This window comes from Aythya ferina, assembly GCF_964211825.1.
Source record: "Aythya ferina genome assembly, chromosome: 6".
In the NCBI taxonomy this organism is placed as follows: domain Eukaryota; kingdom Metazoa; phylum Chordata; class Aves; order Anseriformes; family Anatidae; genus Aythya; species Aythya ferina.
The window spans coordinates 25888480-25912542 of NC_140303.1; the positions used below are offsets into that span (position 1 = coordinate 25888480).

The 24063-nt window shown below is 42.5% G+C and overlaps 1 protein-coding gene across 30 annotated transcripts; it reads left to right on the forward strand.

Moving 5' to 3' along the window:
- The first annotated feature begins 2266 nt into the window (after positions 1-2266).
- Positions 2267-23569, forward strand: MUC13 (mucin 13, cell surface associated). 30 transcript variants are annotated; one of them, XM_084524620.1, is made up of 16 exons: positions 2321-2508; positions 5956-6018; positions 6850-6909; positions 7718-7768; positions 8373-8429; positions 9039-9098; positions 9715-9831; positions 10785-10891; positions 12627-12682; positions 14126-14271; positions 15631-15756; positions 16962-17073; positions 18187-18224; positions 20125-20212; positions 21019-21217; positions 22479-23569. In XM_084524620.1, the coding sequence occupies exons 1-16, from the start codon at positions 2451-2453 to the stop codon at positions 22524-22526; spliced, it is 1386 nt and encodes a 461-aa protein (XP_084380746.1). In that variant the 5' UTR covers positions 2321-2450; the 3' UTR covers positions 22527-23569. The 30 variants fall into 30 exon arrangements, with proteins under 30 accessions (XP_084380771.1, XP_084380747.1, XP_084380764.1 ...); XM_084524645.1 differs by lacking the exons at positions 5956-6018; positions 8373-8429 and adding an exon at positions 5301-5360 and having other exon boundaries at positions 2267-2508; XM_084524621.1 differs by lacking the exon at positions 8373-8429 and having other exon boundaries at positions 2298-2508; positions 5965-6018.
- The last annotated feature ends 494 nt before the right edge of the window (positions 23570-24063 follow it).

Genomic DNA, 24063 nt, shown 5'->3' on the forward strand with positions numbered 1-24063 from the left:
AAGACATGGATTAGGGTATGCCAGGTTCTGTTGTGTACTTGTTGTAGAAAACAGTCTTAATGAACAGGACAATACATTCAGCCAGCTGACGGTGGTGTAGCCAGCTCTCAGCCACTATCATCTACACCTGCTGAAGGCTCAACCCACATTTTTAATAGCACTCTGGGAAGGTCTCTTTTTCCTATGCCGTCAATTCACAACTAACAATAAGACTTTAAAACATGGATTGGTCCAATTGCACCTTAAAGTGACATTGGGAAATGGGGATGTGTCACGATGACTCAGGAATCCAGATGGGAATGGTAAACAGTCAGAAGACTAGTGGCATTCAGCTCTCCTGAATGCCCATCACAACCAGGTTTGTCTCTCTTTGCATAGAGATTCCCAGCTGAAATATGGGCTGCAACTCCCCAAACAAGTGTTTTTTAGAGGCATTGAGCTTCCCTGGGGGCTCACAGCAGTCAGGGATGATGGAAATGCTCCACCCTGACAAGAGTCTGGGGTTAGTGTAGGTGTCCCTTGCCATCTGCAAAGCAGAGCTTTAAGATGGGTGGTAACCTGAGGTTTGTACAAAATACTTCTCATGCATGTCTTCCTCTTTCTCTGTTAGCTTTGTAGGAAGAGGGGATTTAAGAAGGGGTCTGTAGGACATGGACAGGTTGGGAAGTGGGCGTCAGAGTGAGTGGCAGAGGGGCAGCAGGGTAGCAGGACAGCCGTGCTGAGCATGAGGTGAGGGGTGTTGTGAGGGCCCTGAGCAGGGCTGAGCCTGCTCCTCAGGGGTACCCTGAGACCTGGCCATTTCACACATCCCTGGGACTTGGGCAACAAAGGGTTCCTGGTAGTGCCAAGCCCTGAAGCCAGGGCCTGTCCCACCACCTCAGGAACGCTGGGGGCAGCCCCCACGACTGGGTTCCAAGACCTGTCACGGCCCCTCTGACAGGGCACAGAGGGACAAGATCGGTCACTCCCTGCAGAATCAGAGAGGCACTCAACCAAATTTGCTATCTGCAAGCCACTGATATTTCCTGGTTCAGCAAAAGTTAAAAGTTGAAGACATCTCCATGCTTGCAAACAACTTGAGTAATACTTCTGATGCTGTCTACCCTCTTGCATACAAAGAGAGCCACCCTCTGAATATATTAGATTAGTACACGAGACTGCATGTCTTGTTAGCACAGCAGATCAAACAAAAGCAGGTGAAGGACGGGAAGAAGCCTTCCACATGCAAAGCTATCATTTTGCATTTGGAAATTGTTCACAACCTGCTAATGTTGCTGGCTGGGGTGTTTACCAGAGGAGAGCAACTCCACAGATTCCTGAGGTGGCTTTGCAGGGGGAAACACCAATGGTTTGCTCACCCTTTTTGTCTGTGGCTGAGAATGACAGGATAGCCTGTGCTTATTTCTCAGAAGGGCTTTACTGGTAGCTGTGGCAGGATCCGGGGTCAGCCGTACCTTCAAAGCGAGAGAAATGACACCTTTGCTTGAAAAGGAGGAACTGGAAACCACCATGGGATGTCTGCTGATCTGAAGAAGTGCATTTTACTAGAGCATAAACTAGAATAAATGCACTATTCAGCTAGAGAGCTTGGGTAGGTGAGGCAGGTGAGAATAAGAGGGATTGGGAGAAACAGATCCTGTGCACAGGCCTTTTTTCCCATCTTGGTCTCTATGTAGCAATTTTCAGAGGCTTCCTGAGATGCAGTTTCAAAAAGTCTCTCTATCCCACAAGTTTTCCTTGTGTCATGGCTGTGTTACTTCATGGCATTCTGCACTATTTCCCATTTCCGGATCTGCTGCAGGCTCCCATATAGGCAAACAGAACAGCAATAATCATTGCCACAATGGCCAAGGAGAATTTGGTTTCTTTGACGTCCAAGATGCAGTTATTTTCTGTTGCTTTTTACCCTGCTGAGCAATAAGAAGTGCTTTGGTGTAAACTTTTGCTTTTAAGGACAGAGAAGTTGGGGGTCTGAGGCATAGAGCTCATCTATTCTGGTAATTTATTGCAAAGGGTGTGTGTGTATGTCCCAAGTACTCTAAATGCATCCTTAGCATGCCTTGGTATAAGATAGCTTCTTCCACTTTAAGAACAGACGATACTGCAACCTCCACTTAACTTGCACTGAAAGTGGCTGTACATAGAGCTGGCAGGGGCTAGCTAGTGTCCTGTCAGTTCACAGGTCAAATTATTTAGCGCTAACTTCCTTGTGTCAACAGGTCTCAAGTGTTTATGGCTTACAGGAAGAATATTGCAGATCCAGAAATCTCCTCCCAGACACAGGAGGAAGAGAAAAAACAGCTTGGATCTGTCATTTGCCACTTGCCACCATGACGTCAGCTCAGGGCTGAACTCTACCTGTGGCTGAGACCTTAAATGAGCTGCCGCTAGAAGAGAAAAGCACTTTCTCTCAAGTTTAACGGCGAGTAGCAGCAGCAACAGAAGCAGCAATGAGATTCTGTGTATTCTTCACTGTGTTGCTCGGACTGGTGCTGAGCCTTTCAGTCGGTAAGAAACACTATCTTCTGCTTTGGGATTTGTTGGGGAAGCTATTCTGTTACAGTGAATGGATTGCTTAGTGCTTTTAACAGCTGTTGAGAGACTGAAGGTCGGTGGCCAAACACAATTCAGGACGTCTAGATTTTGATTAATTAGTGATGAAATATGTTACTGCAGGAAAACAGTTTTCGTTGTTCACAGAACAATGAAAAAGTGCTGGTGCTTGTGATTAACCTAATTTAGCCTGTTCCAAGAGCAGTTTTCAGAACCTGTAGACTAAACCCAGGTAATTCAAGCTCTGTTACAGTCATAACAAAAGATGAGTGTTCTACCCCAGCACCCAGGGAAAAGGAGTGCTGCCGCTGGCCTTCCGAATGGAATCTCCTTAAACAATCAGTCTGGAAAGCAGTACTGCCTGAGCTGGCTCACTGAGCATTTCTTCCCCTTCGATTAAAACTAATTAATTGGAACTTCACCAACTCAGATGGCAGAGGGCTGCACTATAGTCTATTCAAATGCAAGGGTGTGTGTCATTCCTTAAATCTCAATAGTTTTTCTAGCATTGTGACAATTTTGGTGGTTGTAGGTCAGAGCATCAGCCTGAACTTGCCTGTCGCTGGTATTCAGTGACAGTTCCAGGGTAGCAGAGGAGTCAGTATTATTTAAGGTTAGTTAGGTTAATTAGTTAAGGTTAATTAATTAAGTTAGTTATATGAAGAGTTTTGTGGCAACTTGAACCTGTGAGAGGAAATCCCAGCTACTTTAAAGAGATATGAGCTAAACTAAGACCTTCACTGATGCTATCAAGCTTGTTTCAGATGGTGACAGATGGTAGTGAGTCTCCACTGAGTACTGTGAGTGAACATAAGTATTTACAGCAACATCTACAACATGCTACAGACTGATTTTTAACCATAAATTATAAGTGTAGAAATCTTCATGACTGTCAGTTGTCTGGTTTTCTGTTTCTGGATAACAGCAAGATGTGAAAAATCTTGACCCAAGAAGTACTGGAAGCAAGTGGAGGCTTTCACTGACTTGAGCAGATTTTGCATTAGGTCGGCCCTGACCAGAAACCTTTTTCATTCTGAGCAAACATTGTAAAAGCTTTGTATGATGTGTCCATTTGCAGAGTACTTACAAACTCCCTGCTCTGCTCAGCAGTCAGATGTCTGTTGTTCCATAGCCTGCATCTTAAGATCCATTACTTTATCTCTATGGTAAACGTCTATTATACATCCTGTTTCCTTGCATGGAAGGTTGGGTCTGGGCAAATATGGCCATAAAAGAGCCACCTTTGCTCAGTTTACCTTCAACAAGCCCAACGGTAGCTCATGCGCACTGCAGTCACCACAGATGTGATTCTTCCTGAGTCCAAAGGTACTCCTGGAGAGCTGTTAGCCAGAGTCTGTATGGGGCTAACAGCTGTTGTAGGCCAAGGACTAGCTCTGCATGACATTAAGGCTGTAACATTGAGTTTGAGAAGGCAATCAAGAACAAGGCACCAAACCCACAGCCTGTGGCCAGCATAGACTCATAGATACTATCGTGATTACAGCCAAAATGTACGTTTCTTCATGTTGACCAGGGAGCTGATTGCAGCCTACGGGACTCAGGGACAAGTGAAGGCAGAAGGCTTGGCAGAGAACTGGCACAGTTTCTGGCGTTTCCTCTCCACCCTGAGGAGACTAATGGATTACCTTAGGCCTCGTCTTTTTGACATGCATTTCCAAATCAGCTTTATTGATCAGAAGAACAAAGTCTATTAAATTTACTTCTGTTTGGGATTTTTGAAGGCCTGTAAAAGTTCTTGAAGGGAGGTGCCTTTTTTTTTTTTTTTTTTTTTTTTGGGGGGGAGGGGTGGGGGGAGATTTTAGCGTCATTTGCAGTATTTTATTTAATATACCAGCTGTAAGAGTATGCTACTGCCAAGGGTGTTAGCCACAATATTAGCCTTCCATCTGTATTGTTTATAGTTTAGATTAAATTATGATTGCATCAGCATTAACTGAGATTAAATACATTTATTCCTAACTCATAATAATTAAATACCTCAGATTGAAGTTATATCACGTGATCCAAACTGGCTGTTTATCAGTATAATGAATTTAACAGCAAGCCTGTGTTATTAGTTGCTTTCTTTACTTCGCACACAAATGAAACAAGCAAACCCCCAACACCCAAAAATCTTTTACATCTTTATAACAAAAGTTAAGAATGGTACTTCTTAAATAAAAAAAAGCAAACAAACAAATCAAAAAAGCACAATAAAGACAATATTCTAAATATAATTAGACAAAACAGTTGAGAGTTAACACAGTAACAGGTAATGCTGAAACCAAACTGGAGGAAACTTCTTTTTCCTCAACTGTTCCTAGAATCAGCCAGATTTCTTCTCATTCAGAAAGAACTATAATGAGAAGAAAAAGAATAATGAAAAATCAGAGGCAGAGGGAACTTTCCCACTGGGAGACACATGTCTGCTGGCAACAGAACTGTCTGTGGCTGGGAAGTATGGCTGAGCTGGGGGGGGGGGGGGCGGGATGTACTTCCCTTGTGGAAAATGTGCTCAAGAAAGGAGGTTTTTAAAGACGAGCCCAAACCACATCACACTACAGAGTCATCAGAGCCTGGACAGCCCAGAGGCAGGGCAAAGCTGCCCTGGAATGGCCCAGTGGACACCACTCAGCTCCCCTCCTAAACTGCCCAGAGGTTGTTCTGCACACACAGCGGTTCCCCAACACCTCTCCTCCACACACCATGGAGTAGCACTACAGTGTCTTTTGTTTTTCCTTCATCAGGAACCACAGATACAACAAATGTGTCATCTCCTGCTAACTCTACAACAAATGCAACAGAAGGTAAGGATGAAAAATCCCTCAGGCTGCCCCTAGGAGGACACATTGGGGTTACTCACTGCATGGAGCCCCAGAGCCCTGATAGGCAGTGGTGTATTCCCCTGCCTGGTCTACCCTTAGTTTATCTGGAGGAGGAGTCGCAGAGCGCCAGGACAAGGCTGAATCTCCTCTCCCGACTTCCTCCTCCTTCCTGGCTGGCCTTTGCTGTGCGGGAGGAGTGCTGGGGAGGAGTTCACAACCTGGTCCTCTCCTGGTGAGGCTCTCAGCCTCCTGGATCAGACGTGAGGATCCCCATCTATTTCACACATCCTTGCCATGCAGAAACGGTTGCCGGTTCCCAGAAAGACTGCTGCAGAGCAGGCCACGATGGGTGGTGTGTTCAGGGTATGTTGGGTGCCCTTGATCTGGCAGTGGGAGTCACCTGTGCAGAGCTGCTTTAGCCAGGTGCAGGGAAGGCTGCCACAGGTTCACCCACTGGACATCCCATATCTCCCCTCCTTACATATGCAGAGGTAATTCTGCACAAACTTCTTCCCTGGAACTCTCCTCCACACACCATGAAGTAGCACTACAATGTCTTTTGTTTTTCCTTCATCAGGAACATCAGGAGCTACAGAAACTGTGACGCCTACTGCTAGCTATATAACAGGAACAACAGTAGGTAAGGATGAAAATCCCTCAGCCTGCCCCTTATGAGGACACGTTGGGGCTATTCAGTTGATGGATCTCCAGAGCCCCCCTCTACCTCAGGGAGTGGTGTATTCCCCTGCCTGGGTTTCTGTGCTGGTGGGGGTGTAGCAGAGCCTCAGGACAAAGGCTGACTCTCCTCTCCTGCTTCCCTTCTCTTCCCTTTCTGGTTATTGCTGCAAGGGGAAGTGTTGGGCACAATTTGAAGAGGCTGATCTTTTCCTGCTTGTTGCCTTTTCCTCCCAGACCTGTCCTGGATGCAAGAGGATCCCTCTAGACCTGGTAGCTAGGGCAAGTTCTGATCAGACTCTGCAGGGAGTTGCTGCTGTAGCTCTTTAGAGCATGATCAGGGATGGAAATGGGGACTTGGCCTCCCTGATTATGCTCCAAGGCCCACATCTATTTCAGACATCCTTGCCATACGGACAGAGATGCAGCTCCACAGTTTCCCCAAAAGGGTGGCTGCAGAGCAGGCCATGATGGCGGGTGCCTTTATTGGCTAGTGGCTGCTTTCATCCTCTTCTGGTACCTGGCATCGATGGAGCTGAACTGGGGCAAAGGCACTGCTCTTGTGGTGAATGTGCTCAAGACCAGAGATTGTGGGGAGAGAATACAAGGACACCTCATGCTATGGAGTCATCAGGGCCTGGGAGAGCCCAGAGGCAGGGCACGGCTGCCCTGGGATGGCACTCTGTGCCCCATGCAACTCTCCTCCTTAGCTGCCCAGAGATTGTTCTGCACACACAGTTGTTCCACCACAAACTATGAAACAGCACTACAGTGTCTTTTGTTTTCCCTTCATCAGAAACCACAGATACAACAAATGTGTCATCTCCTGCTACAACTGCAACAAATGCAACAGAAGGTAAGGATGAAAAATCCCTCAGGGTGCCCCTTAGGAGGACACATTAGGGTTACTTGCTGCATGGAGCCCCAGAGCCCTGATAGGCAGTGGTGTATTCCCCTGCCTAGTTTACCCTTAGTTTCTCTTGGAGGAGGAGTTGCAGAGTGCCAGGACAAGGCTGAGTCTCCTCTCCTGACTTTCTTCTCCTTCCTGGCTGGTCTTTGCTGTGAGGGAAGAGTGCTAGGGAGGAGTTCACAACCTGGTCCTCTCCTGGTGAGGCTCTCAGCCTCCTGGATCACACGTGAGGACCCCCATCTATTTCATACATCCTTGCCATGCAGAAACAGTTGCTGCTTCACCATTTCTCCAAAAGACTGCCACAGAGCAGGCCACAATGGGTAGTGTGCTAAGGAATTGTTGGGTGTCCTTGATCTACCCTGGCAGCAGGAGTCACCTGTGCAGAGCTGCCTGGGTAAGGCAGATGGAACTTTTCTGTTCCCACTGAGAGACACATGTCTGCTGGAAAAAGAGCTGCCTGTGTCCCATAAGTGCAGCTAAGCTGGGGCAAATGCACTCTCCTTGTGGGAAATGTGCTCAAGACTAGGAACTGCAGAGAGAGAAGTCACAGACACATCACAGGGTCATCAGGCCCTGGGACAGCCCAAAGGCAGCACTGTCCGGGAGGGGGGGTGGGATGGCCCACTGTACCCCACACAGCTCTCCTCCTAATCTGCCCAGAGGTTGTTCTGCACATGCAGCAGTTCCCCAAGACCTCTCCTCCACACACCGTGAAGTAGCACTACAATATCTTCTGTTTTCCCTTCAACAGAGACAACAAGCATGACACCTACTGCTAACTCTACAACAAATGCAACAGAAGGTAAGGATGAAAAATCCCTCAGGCTGCCCGTTATGAGGAAGCTTTGTGGTTACTCATTCCATGGAGCTCCAGAGCTCCCACAGCCAGTGTCTCATATTCTAGCATGAGTTTCAAAGAGTTTCTCTGTTGGTGAAGTTGTAGAGCCCCAGGACAAAGCTGAGTCTCCTCTCCTGACTTCCTTCTCCTTCCTGGCTGGCCTTTTCTGTGAGGGAGGAGTGCTGGGGAGGAGTTCACAACCTGGTCCTCTCCTGGTGAGGCTCTCAGCCTCCTGGATCAGACGTGAGGACCCCCATCTATTTCACACATCCTTGCCATGCAGAAATGGTTGCTGCTTCACAGTTTCCCTAAAAGACTGCCACAGAGCAGGCGACGATGGGTGGTGTGTTCAGGGTATGTTGGGTGCCCTTGATCTGGCAGTGGGAGTCACCTGTGCAGAGCTGCTTTAGCCAGGTGCAGGGAAGGCTGCCACAGGTTCACCCACTGAACACCCCATATCTCCCCTCCTTACATATGCAGAGGTAATTCTGCACAAACTTCTTCCCTGGAACTCTCCTCCATGGACCTTGAAGTAGATCTATGATGTCTCTTCTTTTCTTTTCATCAGGAAACACAAATACAACTGTGACACCTACTGCTAACTATACAACAGAACCAACAGAAGGTAAGGGTGAAAAATCCCTCAGGCTGCCTCTTAGGAAGACACTTGGGAGTTACTCACTGCATGGAGCCCCAGAGCCCTGATAGGCAGTGGTGTATTCCCCTGCCTGGTCTACCCTTATTTTATCTGGGGGAGGAGTCGCAGAACACCAGGACAAGGCTGAATCTCCTCTCCTGACTTCCTTCTCCTTCCTGGCTGGCCTTTGCTGTGCGGGAGGAGTGCTGGGGAGGAGTTCACAACCTGGTCCTCTCCTGGTGAGGCTCTCAGCCTCCTGGATCAGACGTGAGGATCCCCATCTATTTCACACATCCTTGCCATGCAGAAACAGTTGCTGCTTCACAGTTTCCCCAAAGTGCTGCCAAGGAGGCTATTGTGGGTAATGAGTTCAGGGACTGCTGGGTGCCCTTGACCTGCTCTGGCAGTCAGAGTCATCTGTGCAGAGCTGCCTTAGTGAGGTGGATTTAATGCTGCCACACGTCCCCTCACTGAACCCCACACACCTCTCCTCCTTATCTGCTCAGAGGTTCTTCTGCACACACAAGAGTTCCCTAAGACCTTTCCTCCACACACCATGAAGTAGCACTACAATGTCTTTTGTTTTTCCTTCATCAGAAAACACAACTACAACAACTGTGACACCTGCTGCTACAACTACAACAAAACCATCATCAGGTAAGGATGAAAAATCCCTCAAATCAACCCTCATAGGGACACTCTGGGGTTACTCATTCCCATTGGGGATGGCCTTTTCTTTTAACCAGCCTTGCCTGAGTTTCTGTAGAGGAGGTGTCACAGAACCCAAGGACAAGGCTGAATCTCCTCTCCTGACACCTTCTCCTTCCTGGCTGATCTTTGCTGCAAGGGAGAAGTGCTGGGGAGGAGTTCACAAAACTCCCTTTCCGAGCAGGGACTCAGACCTCATAATTAGACTCAAAGACCCACATCTATTTCACACATCCTTCCCATGTATAAATAGTTGCTGCTTCACAGTTTCACCAAAGGACTGCCACAGAGCAGACTGTCATGAATAGTGCATCCAGAAGCTGGTGGGTGTCCTCAACATCACCTCTTTCCAACAGTTGGAATCACCTCTGCAGATCTTCCTTGCTCAAGTGGAGGTAGCATTCCTGCAGGGAGTCTAGGTTGTGTGCATAACTGGACCAGCTGTGTCCAGTCTGTGTTCCTGAGCTTGGGGGAATATGCTCTTCTCGTGGGAATGTAATGAAGCTTGACTATTGCAAATTCATAGAAATCTTGACATCAACATCTTTCATCTTTGTATCAGCAGATCCATGCAACCAAAATCCTTGCGGAGGAAGTTCGGCTAAATGTATTTCTATGTATTCCACCTATGACTGCCAGTGCCCCTATGGATTCTACTACAACAACAGTACTTGTTATCCAGGTGAGTTGCAGGACAGCAATCTATATTTAAGATAACTGCAATCTATATTTTAGGTACTTCATAGATAACTGCTCAAGTGGAGTTTTCTTCCCACATGCCTGGTTCTCATGTTATAATTGAAAACATAATCAGTCTGGGAAAATAGCTGGTGAATAATGCCTTGTTTTGCAGACAGCCACTTCTACAATGACCTAGATTGTTATCTCACAAAACAGTAACAGCCAAAGAGGTTAATGTGATAAGAAAAGAAGGTGAATTCCCTGAGTGTCAGGCATGCTGGAGATCAAAATGTGTGAAAACCAGGAAAGTAATGCAAGTGTAAGCTTGCATTATATTTATGGCCAAGATTTATGAAAGCCCAAGCCTATAAAGACAGAATATTTGCCTTGATTTTCCCTCTTGCTAATCTTTCATCAAAGTCCTGTTGAAATGCACCTCTGAGATGCTGTTGAAGGACAAGCATGGGAGCAAAGGGGGCTTGTTATTTAAGTGCCAGCAGGTAGGACTACCAAATTTACGTGTGAGCCGAAGCAAACAGGTAGACACCAATTTTTGTTTTAGATACGGTGAACCATGTTAGCTGCTTAGTGGCTGTGACTGCAGATTTAGTCTTTAATGTATATCACTAAATTCTGTAACACCTCAGATGGAGTCTTTTGTTAGCTTTGGATCATGCTTATAGTTAATGTCATTCAATTTCACAGTCTGTCCAGTTTAATTGAGACCAGGATCCTGCCTGCTTCTCAGGTAGCCAGAGTATGTACCCTATTGCTGCTGAACTGATGGAGCAGACATTTGCTCCATACCAAATCCTCCATGGATATATGAAAAATAGTAAAGATTGTTTTTTTTGTGCTGTATTTCCTCATCTCTGAAGGCTGGAGAACCCTAAGGTAAAACCCAAATTTCTTGAATGGTTTCTAATAAATTAATAACCTCTGTTTTCATTGCAGGGAAAATATTCCCAGGGACCATTATACTGGCAGAAACTTACCCTAAGGATATTGAAACTGTAAATTCCAAACTGTATCAACAGATGTCCGAAAATTTAACAGATTTTGTGAGTGACTTTATTTTTAAACTTTCCTGCATATTTAATGCTTTACTGAATGTGATGCAGACAGAGGGGATACGTGCTGCCTTTAAGGTATAGCCTAAGATAGTTTCAGTTAGGAAATCTACTTTCAGAGAATACTTCACACTCACTTAGACCTATTCATTAAAGAGTTGAATTTTGCCCTCAGATGACTATATGTATGGCTCTTGCTGAAGGAAGGGTTGCACCTGAGATAAAGCAATATTGGCAATTCCCAGTGTTCTGGGAAGTCCTCAGATTGCTCTGTATGTGAAAGCACCATTCTCTCTCCATAAACCATTGGGTGAAGCAAAGTTTTCCAAAACATTTAGTTTCTGATCTCTACTGTTTTCTGAGGACTCAGTAATACTCAGCAGTTGAATAAAAACAAACAAAAAAAACTTCTATCCTTTCCCTATCCTTTCCCTATCTTTTCCCTATCCTTTCCCTATCCTTTCCACAAAGCACAAACTTTTCAGAACGACTGTCTAGCTGTGTCTAAATACCTAAATAATGTCTCTTCCATAAGCATACCAGTATCCATATTTTAATTATATCAATGAAATGGATATTACACATGTTGAGCATTCTGTGACTATGGATAAAGTCTTGTAATGGACTTCATGTAGAAGTAAGATAAAATGTTTAATTCACACTGCTCTGTAAGCAAACCAGGAGATTCGCTTAGGTCATTTTTCTGGAAGTAAGGAATCAGAGAACCGTAGAATATCTGAGTTGGAAGGGACCCACAAGGATCACCCAAGGGTTCCAAAGGACCACTTAGCCCCCAAAAAAGGAAGGAAGAAGAGGTCTGCACCTCTGCCAGAGACCCAATCAGATAATATGAAATATTAATGAAATATTAATCAGAAGTCATCACACATGGCTTAAAAATTCTTTGTGTTATTATATTGCTTCCTGTGAAATTCTTAGCAGGGAGTAACCAAAAGTTGTCCCTTCAGAATGTTAAAAAAAAAAAGTCTGCTCATTTTTTTGGTCCGACATTTTTTCATGTCATGACTACATGACATGAAACACTAGAATAGATATGTAATACTATAAAAAGTGAAAATAACATAAAAACGATTTTCATTTTATTATAAAGAAGGATAGTTTATCTTTCATTTCAGCTGTCTTAGGCACTTTTTCCTTTTCTTATGGTGCCTCCTGTGTATGTGGCAGTTGGCTGCCTCCACTAGTTGTTCCCTGCTTCACACAGTGTGAGGGAGAGCAGTGACTTTTCTACTGACCCCATCCATCCCCTTGTACTTTTATCAGTGCTGTGTTTCTCCCCACAAGATCAGCCCCTGATGATCCCACTTGATTGCATGTTAGTGACATGCGCCATCTGTAAGGATGTCTATTTCTCCCTTTTCTCTCTGCATCTATGTAGGCTGATACTGCAGACTTCCTTCTAAGTGGTAAGTCTGCAAGGCAGTGTCTGTAGCTGTCCATCCAGCCTGCCCAAATGCACTGCTTGCCATTCATGCAACTCATGTCTCTCCATTCATCCACTGCTCTCCCGTACTTCCTGTTTTGCAGCATCACCCCACAGCTCCTCTTCTGCAGTATCTTGCATGGCTGATGTGACTGATTAGTTTATTTGTGCCCATGGTAATGTGTTCTGGGTCAAAAATTCACAGCTGAAGAATCAGTGCTTCATGGGATTATGGTCTATGTTTCTGCTTGGCTTTAACTCTAATTCATTTATCTTTTACAGTTTGAGGAAGCATTTGACTTAACAGACTACAAACAGACTGTCATCGTGAAAGTTCAGTAAGTTTGCCAGTTTGTTTTTTCCACTGTGTGTGAAGCTTGCTTTGTGTGCTTCCCACAGACCTCTTTTTAATCTGTTTCCTGTGGAGTCCTCAGTTCAAGAAAGAATATGGGATGAATTCAGTTCAATATTACTGTTGTTAAATCACGCCATTCATTTGCTATTTTTAAAATCCCTGCTCCATTTTTGCTCTATGTCTATAGATTTCTGATAGGTCTGTGAAGTGGGCAGGCTGTGATAGCTCTACAGTGGATCTCCCACTTTTATCACCGTGTAGGATACAGCACTGTGCCAGTGACTAGGCAGTTTGTTCCTGTGATGGCTGACATGCCTCTGAAAATGTAACAGTTAACACTGAAGTTCCAATGAATATGTCCAACTTGGAGTCCCAATTTAATTTCAGAAATGGCCTCACTACAGAAACCCACTGCATTTCTTTCCGTATTTGCCGGTCTTCCCTGATGGCAGGCTGAACAAAAAGGTTATTGAATGGGCTGTGGGCATAGGTCCTTCGCTGGTGTAGGTGGACACTGCAACATGTCCTTCTCTTCCCATCCCCATCTGCTACAGATTACTGTTCTGAGAGCTTTGCCATCTTCTCTGCACACACTCCCTAACCACATCAAGCAAAATCTGGCTTGATAGCACATGGAGCAGTGTAAACCCTTTCAGCTAATCCTGTGGCTTGATCAATTAAGCAGACTGTTGTTCTAGAAGAGTTGTGAGGGCAGTAACTTCCATCAGAGTGGTTGTGACAAACACATGGGGCACAGTAACTTTTTAAGGCACTACAGCAATCTGCCATTTAAAGGAATTTGTGTGCATGTCCGAGCACTATGAAGTTCAAGCTGAAGAATAGTCACTGCTGCGCTGCACCTCATGCCAAGGAGATCACTATCCAGCTGAACCCAATCCAGCTAATGTGAAGTTGTCATAAATATAGTGTGAACAGACACTTCTGACTTCATTGTGGCCATACCCCGAATTGTCCTCACTGTGCTTCGGGGTGGCCTCTCCAAGTCAGTCTTCAATGACAGCCCAGGCTGATAAGACTATGAAAAATTGGGATCTAGTGGATTAGATCTTCCACACTGCAACAGGTTTGAAGCTAGCCCAGTAAAAAAAAAAAAAAACATTAGTTTCATAGCACTTTCATGCCAACAGCACACAAAGGAGTTACACTGTTAGCATGAAACCCAACTGCTTTTGCTTACCAGCATTCCATTTACGTTTGTGTGTAAAAGAAGATGGCTGTTACTGGATTCGTGAGTAAGCCTTGAACTCATTTTCAGGTGCCTTAGCAACTACCTACGTTGTGGGATGAAAGAAGTTAGGGGGGAGGGGGAAGTTTGAAAGAAATCTTCTGCTGTCTTTGCATCTAGCTTTTTACCTATATGGGTTATTTGAGATGTTAAAATGATGTTATCATCTGTATTTCTCAGTGTTACTACAGGAAACACCAGAAGTGAAAATTTTGGAGTGAACATAACAGTGATGAACATATTTGAGAAAAACACAAAAGAAACCACCGAAACTGTTTCTGAAAAAATAAAAAAAAACCAGTCCGGCTACCTGAAATTCTACGACAGTATGTAATTCTTTACTGTTGAAGTAAATAATCAATTGAGGCAGAGTTGATTATTTTCAAAGTTGATTGGAACATTTCTGTATGCAGCAAAGCTCATTAGAGCATAAACCTTGTTGATTTTAAGGAGCTGAGTGTTCGATCTAACATGATTTTGAGGAATCAAGCATTCAGTGCTGGGCTTTTTTGTCTTACTAAAGCTTTCTACCTCCTGTGTGCGCAAGTGATGGAAAATAATTATTCCCAAATAAGCAATGGCATGTTTTGATTTTAATCTGATGAGCGTTAAGCATCTGGAGAAAACAGGACAAAACACTTGCAGACATAGATTTTGCTTCTCAGAATAAACCAGTGTTTTACTGGAAAAAGAGGATGAAACTTTCTTTAGATGTTTTCTTCCATAATTGACCATATTTATTGATAAGAACCCTCACTGATTAGGTGCTCAGCTAGGCGATGCTAAACCTGTAAAATCCTGAATTACTAAAAGTGTAATTCTTGGAGAGCATTTTTGTAATAAAGTAAGGATTTTTTTTTTTAAGGTGCTCACATTTTGAAATTAGCTTTTGCTAAAGGTGTATCTAATAATTAAAAGAATCCAGTTCATAGCTTATAGCCTGAGTTTGGTCTCCAAGATGACTGTATCCACCTCAGCCTTGACATTTCCTATGTGCTAGTCCTAAATATGAGGAGAAAACAGAAAACCTGACAGCTCATAAAGCATTGGTGCAATCACATACCTCCATTCCTCCACTGTATGCCACCCACTGAGATCTGTTAACTGTTGCCAGCATTGGAACATGGATCTGAAGAACAACCTGCTTGGCAAACATCATACCGATATTTGTCATGCAGTGAGCTGCATGCCCATAAACATTTAAATCTGTGCAGAACTCCATGAGATCTGGCCCTCACAGTTCAGTTGTACAAAATACTAAAGAAATAGTGCTGGAATTTTTAAAATATATATTTTTATATATATTTCTTCTGATTTTTTTTAGGGTGAGCTAGAAAATCAGTGTTCAGAATATGAACTTATGGGTAGAATTTCCATCTTTCTATACTGGTTTGGGGCGGGGGTGGTGGGGAGGAAGGAAGATATGGAGGCAGTTGCAGGAGGCTGAGAAACAGAATGTCAGAAGATACAATGGAAACAGGGCCTTAAGTGGTGATGGGCAAGAGAAAAGAAAGGACTGGTCCAAATGCCTGCAGTAAGTGATGTCCCCTCAGAAAAAAAAGACATAATTTTTTATTCAGAACTGCTAAAAATATGGTTTATGGCTTACTCAGCAATTGTACTACTTTCTATGAAAGGATACTATTAGTACTCACGTTTGCTTCCTGACCATTTCTCTTTTAAAGATACAACCCATTGTGCTGTTTTCAATTGTGATAAAGCAACCACAGAATGTCAAGAAAGTGAGTATCCAGAATGCAAGTGCAAAGACGGTTTATCAAAGACAGCGTGGGATGTTTTTTCTTGTTCAGGTAAGAACCTTGCTACTTTATTTATCCCTGAAAGGCTGACCTGGTCATCACGTCTCAGTCTTTTTGAATTCTCAAATGCTCTGAGCTCTAAAAGTCAGGAAACACGTGTCATATTAAGCAAGCAATAGAGACACATTCTCACGTTTCACTTTGAACACGTCCATAATTCTATTCCAGTAAAATAAATCACTAAAGCCTGAGAAAAGTATCACTGAAATCAGTGGTTGGGCAACTATTTAAATTCATTGTTAAACTCTTGGCAAGAACTGAAACCTATACGGATAAAGAGTGGAACAAAATTAATCTTATATCACAGCTTTCTCTGCTAGGACATATTTTGGGAATAAACTCCACATGCTACCTGAAGGCAGCTATGGAAATGCAAACAGAACTGGAAGTCTAAGTATTCACCACAATGATCTGTTAAAACTATGTCCCCTGTTGGTAGTTCCAGGATTGCATTACCCATGTTTAAACAAATATTTGTGTAATTAATGAATTTTTGAACCTGTTAATTGTTTAATTGAGTTTTTATTTGATTGCTTGCTTTGAATTTTCACAGTACTCTTCTTGTATTTTAACAATTCTCCAGAGACCTGAGATGTACGCTATTTTCTTGCTATGAAAACTAAATTTTTTTACACTACAGAAAAGATGCGACATTTTAAGAAAAACAACAAATATTACAAACTCTCGTGATAAAATCATGAAAGTTGGCTACAATAAAGACCAATGAGATGCTGTCTGGTGTAGGCCTTTATGGCTCCTACCCTGTCTAAATACGATCCAGTTTTAGATCATTTGCAGTATAGATCATCTGTTGTGAGATCAAACTGTAGGATAATTGGATTGCCTATGCAAGATGAAGCCTAGATGATCCCAGTTCTGAACTGTTCAGATGTTTTGAACAAGTTCTCATTAGTTCTTAGTTCTCATTTTGTGCTTTTGTATTTCAGGTTCTGTTCTACCTACATACAACCCTAAAAAAAAACTATTCTGCTGTTTTGAAGCACAACAAAGTTGTGTGTGTTTGCATTTCAATTAAAAAAAATAAAAATGTGTGTGTGTGGAAATTATCCCAGGTTTTATAGTATCATTAGAATATAGAAATGTTTCCAAGATGGTGTTCTACAAAGTTTTTGTGTTTTGTTTTGTTTTGTTTTGGTGCTATCTTCAATACACTGTATTTTTCCCTCTGAAAACAGATTGCAGTAGTGACTGCTCTGCAGATGACAACGAGTACTGTTCCAGAGAAGATGGGGTTCCACAATGCCATTGCATGACTAACTTTAAGAGGGAGGGCCAAAAATGTGTAAGGTGAGTGGTCAGCTTTTTTCTGCATTCCTATGTTGTAGGTAGTTAGGGAAGAAAAATAGTGTCAAAAAAAAAAAAAAATATCTAAAACAGGGTCACCCTCAGTCTAAAAGAACAGCCTGCAGCTATGTGAATCAGGGAGGTGCCTGAGGTGGTTAGCAGGTAGACAAAGTCACACATTGTCACAAGTTACGATGGTTTAGCTCCTTGGCATTAGCTGTTGGTATGCACTCATAATACCCCAGAGGAAAGTCATGGAGGCCCAAGGTCACCTGTGATCCAGTGAAGAAGATAAACTACCTCACACCTATTTTGTGGGATACTCCCATAGACATAACCTATTCTTCCAGAGTAACTAAGCTGCAGGAATTTGTATGCTGAAGTGTTCAGTAAGCAACCTGCAGTAGTGCAAGAATTGCCTCAAATCCCTGGCAAATTTCCTCTGGTATTAGGAGGGACTTTGTTCCCTGATAAGTTTCAGACCTATGTTATTTTGTCTTGGTTTTCCCTCTGCGGGTATTGCTGTCAGCTCACATTCAGAACAGAGCAGAGTTGTTTGCTGGTAAAGCTAAGAAGGTTGTTGTGCTCTGTTCTTGTGGGTAAGAAGTAGGACCTTACTTCTCCAAACTGCTAATTCACCACTTTTTATTGTTACTGCTGCTCTGCACAGAATGGAATCACTTCTTACCATGATGTCAATATATTTTAAATTTAAGAAACTAGTATGGGAGGAAGACAAAGAGTAACCAGTCCTTACAGACCTTATATTGAAACTTTTGATGAAGAATATTTTTCAGCAGCAGGTTGCAATTACAAGTGTTTTAGGGATCCACAGGTTAGTTCTTTGAAGAAATTAGTCCTTTTTAGCATTTTTTCAGGCTGAGAACCTGAAACTTTGAGTTCCCAGCTTACCAATCATCCTGAAAATCTCAGATTGTTTTCCTCTAACAATGAAACTAAATTTAATATTTAGATAGAATCAAAAAGGAAACCTGTAATGAGCGAATATTGCAGAAATTTATGATAAAGTGTGGTAATATACTATTATTTTGTGATCATCCGCTGAATGACATTGTCTTTCTTTTTCACCTTTTTTTTCTTTCTTGTCTCATGTAGCTGTCCAGTGGGCTACTCTGGACAGAACTGTGAGAACAGTAAGTACAAGAATTTCTGATTTTGAATTATAGTATGGAAAAATACCCATTAATGTTTAACTTGCTTGAGATAACAAACATAACAAGTAGTAGCCTTTAGAGGTGTGATTATTCTATAGTGATAGCAGGAAGATGTTAGAAAAGAATGAGTGAAATTCCACTGTTGCCTGAAAGACCGAATTCTTGAACCTCACATTCAGACAGATGGTAGCATTTCTTCTAATGACCTCTTCATTAAGCCTGATAGCTTTTAGTCAAACACAGGTTATTTGGCGGAAAAGCTTTTAGTCCTCATCTGAAGATATGCAATGCTGAATTTAGCACCACCGACAGATTAGTTTCCCCTGTAATTAATCACTCCCTGTAATTATTCACTCTCATAAAACATCAGTGAATTGCTTTCACTTGAAATGTTCCTGCTGTAATATCCAACTACTAGCTCTTGTTTGTGCTTTACCTTGCAAGCACTGTTTAATATCTAGTGTCCTGTACCGGTGAAGAGATGATGGACCCAACTGTGTTGTCCCATAATTGTAATTGTTGGGACAAACTAATCAGACTGGCTTTCCAAAGCTTTTTCCATTTTCTGAGTCTGTTTTGCAGCTGTTCTGTGCACCCTCTCCAAATTCCACTGTCATATAAATTAGGAGGGGACATCCTTCATCTCTGCTAGTGTTTGCACATGCTTAAATTCAGAACATTTTCTGTTGTCTATGCCTAAAATTTTGTAGATTGGCTAATGGTGGTTGTAGTGCAGCACAAAGTAGCTTTCCAGGTATAAATATCTGGCAGGAAGGATATTTTTCATCCTATGGAACATGCATTTTTGGGGAAAGTTTTGGAAATCTTAATGCCTTTTTCTTAAAGCAAACGAAAACACTAAATATGTACAAAACCAACACAGACATTGGGAATTTAAGCACAAATTTGAGACCCTTTAATAATAAACTCCATTAATAACCCCATCTTCTCTACATGGCACTTAGTGTGTAATAATGTAAGCAGTTGCTGAGCAGTAATCAAGGATACTTTACACGTTTGATGTAATATTCTTCTGAGAAATCATACTCCCTGGTGTCTTGATATATGCCCCCAATATGATTAAGATTTCGCTTGATTGCTCTGCTGGTTGATGGTTTCATGTTGTGCATGTCTACAGTAGGCATTCAGTATATTAAATGGTAAACTTAAAAAATCAGACAGGGATCCCCAAGCAGTAAGGTTGGGCAGCTCAAGAGACTGTCTTATTCATCCTGTCCTTTTCTTGAAATGATGCCCTACAGGACACCATTCTTAGTCTTTTCTTTACTATGTCTATGGAGAGCTATACGTAGGTTGTAGTAGCAATTCCATTCATATTTGAAGGGAGATATGCAGAATCCAGGTCTTCCTTCCCTTAGTTATCCTGTTTCTACAGCAAGGTCAGTGAAATTGAATTTTCCTTGCCAAACATTTGTTCAGATATCAAATATTTATTCAGTGTTCACAGGGCCACATAATAGACACCCTAAATCAGTCTGCCCTAAGTACCTAGTGTGCCTGTGGGAGTCAAATAACTACTCGCTAGCAGCAATTTTAGCTTAAGCAACCCCTATATCCACCTGGTCCTTCCTGTTCCCCAGTTATAATGGAACAACCATATGTGAAGCCATTCAGTGCATGGGTTTAGAAACCTGAGCTAGAATCAAAATAGCCATCCAGAAGAGTCTTTAATGCAAATTAGTGCATTAATTTACAGCTTTCAGTGTCCACACAGACAGTTGGACTAAAGCAGCATCAGGAGCCTAGGAATGAATAATGGTTTTTTTTAATTATTATTTTTATTTTTTTTTTTATTTTAACAGCAAGAGCTTCAATATTTGCCACGAGTTTTGAATTGCCGTATCTTTGTTTTTTCCAGATTTTGAACTCATCCTTATAATAGTGGGCACAGTTTTTGGAGCCATTATCCTGTGTTTAGTGGTAGCAGTCTCAATTGTTTCAGTAAGGTAAGAGTATTTCTGACAATTGAATAGAAAGTGCATTGCTGTGTGTTACTAGAGAACTAAGCAGAAATTTAGAGAGGGACAGGGCTGCAAAAGTAGTTGCACTTTTGCAACTGTGGTTGCAAAAATGAACCTGGGCCATCAAGTTCATTTAAGTTCTGTAGCCATCAGTAGCCAGGCATCTCTTTAATTCTTACTATTCCTAGTCTACTGGTGAATTCCTGTTTACAGATGAACCTCCTCCCCTCTGTCCATACAATAAATAAACATTCAAGCACCTTCTCTGCCTTTGCTTTAAGTGCTGCCCAAGTAAAGACTATCATAAGACCCGCCATAATGAACATACTTCACCTTCAGTGCACAAGCTAGTGCTGAGTGTGTGAGAAATGTGGACTTGTGATAACAGGCAATTCAAACACATCATTTGACTGTGAAGCTTTTGCTGCCAGCAAGAAGGCAACTTTTCTAAACTGGACTTAATGGATGTCTCATTTCCTCCTCTGAATAGTCAGTAAGAGCTAGTGGTGGTCAAGGAAACTCCTTCAGTTCAGGATCTAGCTGAGAGGTCAAAGTTGCCCTCTGTCTTTCCTAGCAGCTTATCCCCATCTGTGATAAGAGATGCCAAGTTTGCACTCTGCCACTGATTACAAGGGATTTTGCAAGATGTATGCTAGAAAAATCCATTGCATGTTTCAGAACAGGACTGAGCATTCAAAATAAGGTGGAGGGACATCTGAATAGGTAAGGTACTTTTAAAGGTCTTTTAAAAACTCTTTTTTTTGTTTGTTTTTGTTTTGTTTCCTCTGAAGAGCCAAACACAGTCAAGATCCAGAGAAAAAGAGCTTGATAAAGCCAAAACATTCCAATCCTGATACCTCTAGTGAGACTAGGATCTTCCCCAGAGTCCAGACCACTTCTGGCCATGCAAATCCAGGGTATCAGCCAAACCCGTATGAGGCTCGTTCTTCAAACAGGAATCGTTTTATGGACGGGGATTATGATGATGTGGTAAGTGTTTCATACAGTCCTATGGGAACTGTGTTCCTGGACTGTGGTGTTGTGGGCTACTGACATTGTTGGAACCTAAACTCCACTCTGTCTCCCTCCCTTGATCTAAAGGGATGGAGTGTCACAAAGACAGCAAAAGGACTGTAGCTGCAGCTGAAAAAAGTTCCCTAACACAAAGATCAGCAGACATCTCGTGAAGACCTTTTTTAAGCCCTATTGGTCATTCCTGAGTCACAAGTGTCATAGGTGAAAAGCAAAGGTCTAAGCAACAGTCTGGCTGCCCAGAGGTCTGCTGTATGATAGAACCTTTTTCTACATCAACTGCAGACATCCTTCAGCACAGGGGCACGTGGAAGCATCACAAGCCATTGCAACGTGTGCTTCTTTTAAGATAGTTGTAGTAAAATTTGATACTAAAATTTGATACAAGTGCTGCAGTGGTGCTCCCCAGTTGCAGCTTCATGAAAGATTCACAGTCAGTTTAAGCCGGCACAGCTACACAGACAGACAGCATCCTCCCCCTGTCTCTCTGAGCTGTGTAGTTCACAGCAATAAACCTCTGCAATTCCTACAGCACTGAAAAGGGGTGAAGTGCAAAGTGCCATGAAAAAAATAGCACAGCTTTTGCATTCATGTAGCATGGGTGAGCCTGTTCAGCAAAAAAGTGTCATGAGCTGCATGTGTGTTCTGAAAAACTGACTGTTTTATCCTTGTATTCTGCAAGGGAGCTGTGAAGGAAGCAGGGACTTGAGAAGTGATATGAGTGATTTGTTGGGTTCTGCACATATCCAGTAAATAGGGAGTGCTTTGTCCATTCAGAACTCTTTAAACAACATCTTAGACCTTTGCAGTCTGAGAAACTACCCCTGTATACTGAAGACAATTTGTTTAATTGCAATACACTTACATGTCTTGCAGAATTGAGGCCTATGCCATGATAAAAGCAACGCAGAAGCCTGATGTTTAAAAAAAAGAACTTTTAAAAAGCTGCCAGCTAAAAGAAGAAATACATCCATATAGTTAGTTAACTGATCAGATTCACGTGGATTTTGGCTTTTCTAACTTTCCAAAGATGTCAACTTTTTGTTGATGAAAACCTGTTGAAAATCTGTCTGTGAAATACATTTGGTTTTCCATGAGGGCTGATGTGTTGCTTATTGGGCTACCATGTGCACTGTGTTACATGCTGAGCTATTCTGAGAAAAAATCTTTCTGACCATGAGAAACTCTTTTTTCCTTTTCTTGTCCAAATTCTCTCTAGTATGACATATCACGGGAGCCTGAGGGCTTTAGGATGCAACGCAGATAACTAAGTGGCCAGAGTGGCAGAAGGATGGATGACCACCGCAACAGTGGGTCAGACCAAAGAGTTTCACAGCCTCTTACCAGTGCAGTTATTTCAGCAGCAGAGACAAAGTCCTTAACACCAGATTCTCTGAAGATTTTCTAAATGAAGGCTTCTACTTGAAGGAGAATAGCGGGCAATAGCTCTCTGAAATAAAGGAAAATAAAAATGAAGCAGAAGGTAGGGAGAAGATGATGACTTCAAAATCTAAAAGGGTCCTGTAAACACTAAACTCCCTTCAGAAGGCCAGTGCATTGATGAGAAAGTGAGTGTAGACAAGATACCAGGATTTTAATCCTGCTGTTATTCTGTTCTTGTGAAAGATGGTCACTGCAACACGTGTGATGTTGATAAATGTCAGCTCCCAGAGCTTTGCCTATATCACTCCATTGCAGCTAAACGCTACCTGTGTAGCTGTGGGCAGATCAAAGCAGTATCAAAACTGTTCATGAGAACCTCTCACTCTCTGTACTATATAAGATACAGTCTTTTTTCCCCTACTCAACCCCACAGTATTTCCCATCTGAAAGTATTCGGTTCAAATCTCTGCTGACACCTGTTGTGTGAGACAATTGTACTGTCTGACCTCTTATGCAGCCTTCCTTCCAAATACAACAACAAAACCCTGTAACTTCAAACACTTTTTTTCTCCATTTTGCATAAGTACATTGGTTGTTTGTGGAAAGCATTACCATTATATTTTTCCCTCTTGCACTCTGTAAGTTTTGATGGAATCATCTTGAGTCTTTATTTTTCATTACTTAAGTACACTCAATAGATACTGTAAAAAATCCGTATTTTACCATATTTTTCTGTGTGCATTTGCATTATCTGTTGACTAGTCATTGGCATTTCTTTATATATATAATATACATATTGCCCAGAAATGTACATATATTTATAGGTTATGTTCATTTAAAACGTCATTAAATTCTGTATTATGTTTTGTGTTTTGCTTTTGTTGTATTAGATTAACTTTTCCTATTAAACATTGTTGTTTCTCAGTACCAAGTCTTTCTTATGTTACTGTGAAGTGGTGTTTCTTTGTTTTTAATAAATCCAGTCTATTTGATGTTAAAACTTGTGCAGAGTTTAAATGCAAGTGTGCACAGACTTGCACAGACAAACATCTTTCACTCAGAGGTTCTGATAAAAAATGTTACTAAATCTTAATGAACCTAAAATGTTTACTGTCGTAGGGCTAGCACCAAATTTCTGTAATCACTTTCAGTGGGAACTGTGTTGATAAGGCAGGTAGGTCTCCTATAAAAAAGTTGTCCACACTGCTCTCTGAATGGCAGGGGAGACCCCTTCCTTCCTCCGGCTGGGAACCCTGCTGGGGGAACCAGAGGGTGGGAAGCAGCCCCCTCAGGTACGATGAGCACCAGCCTCATGACAAAGGGACTTGGTCCCTTCCCCAACAGCTTCACTACTGCATGCCCCCCATGCCTACTGACCCTCTCTTGTCTTCTGGACCCTGTGTCCTTGCCATTCCCTGGGT